This window comes from Nomascus leucogenys, chromosome 2, assembly GCF_006542625.1.
Source record: "Nomascus leucogenys isolate Asia chromosome 2, Asia_NLE_v1, whole genome shotgun sequence".
Lineage (NCBI taxonomy): Eukaryota > Metazoa > Chordata > Mammalia > Primates > Hylobatidae > Nomascus > Nomascus leucogenys.
In genome coordinates this window covers 42,894,689-42,900,842 of record NC_044382.1, presented here as the reverse complement: position 1 = coordinate 42,900,842, position 6,154 = coordinate 42,894,689, and the positions used below count along the sequence as shown (strand labels likewise).

Here is a 6,154-nt window from a genome sequence, read left to right as displayed (position 1 = left end):
CACTTGTCTTGTGTCCTGCCAGCAAGTGACTGGGGAGGAGCCACAGAGGAGAGGCAGCTGAAAGCGAGTGACAAGGGCAGAGACTGGTGTCTCAGCCCCACCCTGAGTGGACTGAGGCACCCCAGAGAGCAGCGGCCCATGCAGCTCACTCCAGTTCCCTGGACTTGGGGAAACAGATCCTTGGGGCCCTTCCTGACCATCTACTGGAGGTGCTGAGTCACTCTCACAGTCTCTGGGCAGAAGTCCCAGGTGAGCTCACTGGCCCCCAGTCATGAAGAACTGATCAGATTCCAGAAGATGTTTGCATTCTCTTTGTTTCCCCTGAGTCTCCTGGGGAGATGTGGATTAAGCTGAATTAAGAGACAGGTGATGATCACACATGTTGGGTGCTTGAGTAGAGTCTCCATGGTAACAGAGCCATCTGGCTTTCTTGCCTGGCACCAGGCCTTATGACTTCATGATGGAATCTTCTCTCAGCAGGCAGAGGGGGATTTGCCAGGGTAAAGAGGAGGCTGGGAGGAAGAGGCCTGCTGAGGGAGGCTTTGGCTTTTCAGCCAGAGTTTGACAATTAGGCTTCATCATGTCACGATGCGGTGCTACTGCTGACCCCAAAACAGGACGCCGGAAGTGGCGCTCACTAGAGACTGTGAGTGGCATTGTGCACCTGCCGTCTTGCTGAGGCCTCCCAGGGGAGCTCAGAGGACACCTGGCCTCCTTCAATCCAGGACTCACTGTTAAAGTGGAGCCGGGGCCCTGGCAGGAAAGAATGAGCTGTGGGAGGGCAGCTGGTCCACCACAGGGAGGCTGTGCTGTCCAGTGCCCACTGGATGGCAGGAAGGGTAGGGCCTTAGGTGAGCCCCCCCCACACACACAGAGTGAACCTCAGCCATGGCAATGGGCCTCTCTCCCCAGGCTGCTCACAGGGTGGTGCTGGGAGAGCCCTCAAGCCTGTGCCAAATCGCTTTATCCCCACAAATGAGCCATCCAGCAAACCCACACGAGTTAGTGTCCTAGGGCTGCCAGAACAAATTAACACAAACTTGGTAGCTTAAAACAACACACATTTATTCTCTCACAGTTCTGAAGCCCAAAATTTCAAAATCAAGGTGTTGGCAGAGTTGTTTTCTTCTTGGGGGCTCAGCAGGGAATCTGTCCCTTCATGCCTCCCTCCTAGCTTCCCGTGATGATGCACTTCTTGATGTGCCTTGGTTTGTGGCAGCATCATTCCAATAGTTTCCTCCATCGTCACATGACATTCTTCCTGTGTGTCTGCATCCAAATTTCCCTCACAGGGACAAGTCATTGGATTTAGGGCCCCCCCGACCCAGTGTGACCTCATCTTAACTTGATTGCATCTGCAAAGATCCCATTTCCAAATAAGGTCACATCCACAAGTGCCAGGGCTTAAGACTTGAACGTGTCCTGTGGGGGACACACAACAACATATAATTCACAGCTTCAGAGTGGGTCAGACCTGGGTTCTGCCATTTAGCCTATCCCGTCTCCTTGGCACAGTGAGGTTGGAAAGGCAAGTCTATCCTGGTGGGCTTCCTAAGGATTACCTGAGAGAGGGGACCACAGAGCTCTGCGGAGTGTTTGGGAGTGGTAGAAACTCAGCGAAGATGGCTCCGAGCTGGGCCTCTCGGACTTGGAGGAGGGGCCCTGGTTCCTGCTCACCAGAAGCTGGCAGTCTATGGGCCAGTAGGCACTTACCAAGGGGTCCGGCTTAGGACAGGGACCTCAGTGGTCAGGCTGCCTGCAGGGAGTTGGGGGAGAGCGTGGACCACAAGAGCATGTGTCAGGGGCAGGGACTCAAGGCCCAAGGGCTAGGGTGGGAATCAGAAAGGCCAGGGTGGGAGTCAGGAAGGCTGGGGGCTAAGCCACCATAGGTTCTTCCATGGGACCAGAGTCCACAAGTGGAACAGCCTGGGTACTTGCTCAGGATCAAATGGACCCCTTGCCATGTTCCTGATGGGCTCCGGGTCTGGCACAGTCAACGTGGGAATGAGCTGGCTTTTCACTATCTGGTACTCTGGGCCATGTGTCCCCTCTGGGCCTGGGAAGTAATTCCTCATTCTGCTTCTCCACCCTCTCCCCAAGATGTGACTTCTCCCTCCTATCACCATGGAGTCTGATAAAGACTTCGTCCCTGGCCAAGGTGTTCTCTTTTTGTCTACCTCTTTCCTTCCCTCCCACCCTTCTTTCCTTTCTTCCAATACTTGGTATCTACCATATGCCAGGGTTTTTCTAGGCCTTCGGGACACAGAAGTGATCCAGACAGATGGGCCTTGCCTTGGTGGAATTTGTAACTTACAGAATGAGAGATATTAATCAAGAAACCACACAGTCAAATATTTCACAGCAGAGGAATGGGTGCTCTGAATGAGGGGTATGAGGGTGGCAGCAGTCATGAAGAAGGTGGTGCCACTAAGCCAGGGACATAAGGGAAGTGACCTTAGCCAAGCACTGAGGAAGTCACCACCTAGGAGAAAGGAGAGGGAAGAGACTCTGGGCAGAAGCATTAGCCCATGCAGAGCCCCCATGGCGGGAGGATGCTTGGCGAGTTAGATGGACCAAGAGAAGGCCTGTGTGGCTGGACTAGACAGAGTGAAGGGACTATGAGTTGGATTGAGAGCCAGCAGACTAGTTGAAAAAGTGTCAACTGAGTGTCTGTTATGAACATGAGGCACCAGACAGATAAGACCACCCCACACGTGAAGAAGGCTGACCACATAGCCCAGGAAGAGCATTCCAGTGATGAAATGATCTGGAGTCACCCTGCAGGGAGGCTGGGGCTGGGAAGGCTCTTCTGAGCTGAGAGTCCAGGAGCAGATCTTGGCACAGGCTCTAAGGGAAGGCCAAGTTCGGTATGACTTAGGAATGGCAAGAAGGCCTGTGTGCTTGAGCAATCTAACCATGGTTGTGGCCCACTGCTGGCTTTTCACAGAGGAGAGCCACAGTCAGGTTTGGGCTTTGTAAGACCCCTCTGGCCTCCAATGTAGGCAGGGACTGGGGACAGAGCTGGTGTGGTTAGGAATTCAGGGTGCAGTAACAGATGGAACGTCCTTCTCTTCTCAGATGTGTCAGAAGAACTGTGACGCTGAATCCGGAGCTCTAACCTCTCCTAGCCTCCTGGAGGAGGATGAACCAGGGCCCCTGTCCTCCCAACAGCAGGCCACCAGTTCAAGGGACAAGAAGCCCCTAAGCTCCCTCCACCTTTCACACAGAGCCCAGGTGGCCTTGGAGTACCTGCCTTTCTTCTGCACCTATGGGTGCCTCCTGGAAGAGGAGGGGTTGGTCCTGCAGCCCAAGACACGGCTCCAGGAGGACTCAGAACTGCTCAGTGGGTTCTTCCCTTACTACCGCTCTGAGGAGAGTTTGTCCAGCCTGGCCCTTCCTGGCTGGTCACACAGGGGCTCCCAAGATCTGCCCACTGAGAAGGAGGCACAGGCTGGCAGCTTCTGCAGGACAACGGTCAGGGACGAATGCTCTGTGAGTTGAGGAGGCCATAGAGGGTGGGGGGAGCAGCACCAGGCCCCTGCATCCTTCAAACCTCTCTGTCCTGGGGCCCAGACTCTAACAGGCCCCTGGACAGGTCCCTCTCAGGCTGCTGCAGCTCTTGGAGCAAGGTGTCACTGGTTGGGAGCACAGAGACTGCAGGAAGACTGTCCTGTTCAAGCCCAGCTTGACCACCTGCTAGGAGAGCAGCCTGGGGAACGTGGTTTCCTTATTAAAGAGAGAACAGCAGCAGCAACGATAGAGCCATTGTGAGAATTACATACAACCACGTACCTAAAGTGCTAAGTGTGATGGTGAGCTCACAGAAACATTTATTTGGTCCTTATGACTTGCTAGGCTCTCAGACAAATGTTTCATTAGCATCCTCTCATTTAATTCTAATAGTAATCCTATAAGATAAGCCGTACTATTATTCCCATTTTATGAATGAGAAAATGAGTCTCAGAGAAGTTAAGTGACTTGGGCAAGGGCTTACAGCTAGCAAGTAGCAAACCTGGGATTTGACCTGACGCTTGTGATCTATAACATTCCTAATCCCCACCATGCAGCTGGGCACTGTGGCCCATGACTGCAAAGACAGAGGAGGCAAGGCGGGTGGGTTTTAATCCCAGACGCACCCCTCCCAGCAGGGTGCCCTTGGATGGGTGAGTGACATCGCTGAGTGCTTCCTGGGCTGTAGAGCACACATGGGCCTGTCCTCTTCTGGGACTACCACTGCGGTGTTGCAGGCACAGGCTGGTCCCGGGTATCTGGGCCTGAACCTGGGAGGTGGGCTTGCATCAGGCTGACCCTCCTGTTCTTCATACCCAGGCTGTCTCAGCACACTCCGACCTCATCTCTGGGTCCCCACACTCACTGGCCTGCTGCCCCGTCCTGCAGGTCTCTGCAGGGTTCCCCCATGACAGTGACCGGGATGCCCCTCTCTCCAGGGACCATGGTCTTTATGCCCCAGGATTTGTGCATACTACAGAACCCCTGAGGAGGGGCTACACACTAGCCCTGGGCCTCCTGCCTCTCCATCTGGGATCCAGGGGCCCTCAGGGTCTGCCCAGGGCTGGTGCAGTCACACCACGGGGAAGCCGGAGCTGACTGCAGCGGAAGCCACTGGAGAGCAGGCCCCCAGCACCCACTGACCATCGAGGGATGAAGGTGATTTGGGGGAGGCTCACAGAGGTCAGTCAGTTTGCCCTGGGACCAGAGCTGGCCTGGGACCCTGGCACTCAGGCCTGTATTCTCTCTGTCTCAGTGCCCATGACCATGGATGAGAGGCATCCTACCCCCTTGCCCAGCAGAGCCAGCAGGAAGAACCCAACCCTTGGCAGATTCTCCCAGCACCTCTCAGCCCACCAGGCTGCTCCCTGCCAGCATGAGGTGTCCCACTCCGCAGGCCTAGGGTTTGCCTTTCTCCTCAAGCAGCAGAGGGGAGAAACTCAGCCTGTGCCCCACGTTCAGCCACTCCACCCCCAGGAAGAGACCCATCCCGCCCTAGGCTGCCACCTTCCTGTTCTCCTAGCTGGAAAAACTGCCACATGAGAATTGAACGGCCACACCAAAAGTGGCTTTGGAGAGAAGTGTCCATCTTTCCAGCACTCTGACCTCAGACCATTCCTTTTGTAGCCTGACCCAAGCTCAGACGGAGGAAGCAGGAGCCACCTGAACAACTGAAGGGTGCAGACACCCAGAAGCTGGTTTTGTAAATAAATCATGCACCTTGGAGCTAGTGCACTAATTGGATGCTTTGGAGTAATACTTGCAGCTTCCATTTATTAAGCATTTACTTGGTATTAGGCACTTTACAGAGATCATCTCCATAATCATTGGGTGTAGACATTGGTGTCATCTCCATTCTGCAGCTGAGTAAACAGGCTGAGAGATGTTACATATGGTGCCCGAGCTCACACAGCTAGCAGACAGCCAGGAACAGTGGAGCTGGGATTCACACCAGCTCTGTCTGACCTCGGGCAAAGTGCTTATACACCTCCTCGCTACATTCTTCCTCAGTGGGTCTATGCATAGCAAGAAATGAGCCAGGTGCTCCCCTAGACCCATCTCGTTCTCTCTTTTTCCTCATTGCCTCTGCACCTTTCCTTCCCCTGCCCCTGCCCTTGGGTAGAGCGGGTAAGGATGGTGACTCTGCATGTGTCTGCTAGGCCCTACCTCCTTGGACCTTGTGGATCTGTTTTCTGGTGCTCCAGCCCAACCTCCAACCCCAGGCCCACCTGGCGCATGGCTGAAGCACACTGGGATTTTGAGAGTATGTGCTCATCCCACCTACTCCGGGACAAGACACTTAGATGCTGATTCCTGTTTGAAACTCCTTTAGTGCCAGCCACACTGGCATGTCCCACGTTCACAGCCTCTCTGTCCCGTGGCGCTGGCTTTGTGTCTCCTCCCCGGGTGTGGGTTCTTTGTTTGCTTTGATGCTCAAACACCTCTGACCCCTGGATCCCTGCTCCTCCACACAATGGCTGCTTGTCTGGAATGCCCTCACCTGCTCACATGCTTCCTGAGGATGAGGACTTTGAGAAGGAGAGAGAAATCAATCGGTCACACTAGAGTTACATCAAAGAAATTCTTTTTAGAAAATCTATTTTTTACTATTTCCAAGGCACTCCTGTGACTTCCCACTGGGTTT

The 6,154-nt window shown here is 54.2% G+C and overlaps 1 protein-coding gene across 1 annotated transcript; it reads left to right on the top strand.

Moving 5' to 3' along the window:
• The first annotated feature begins 580 nt into the window (after positions 1-580).
• Positions 581-4,652, top strand: LOC115837300. Its single transcript, XM_030822827.1, is given in 4 exon segments — positions 581-646; positions 3,079-3,492; positions 4,399-4,480; positions 4,483-4,652. Coding segments are annotated over 4 exon segments (732 nt in total).
• The last annotated feature ends 1,502 nt before the right edge of the window (positions 4,653-6,154 follow it).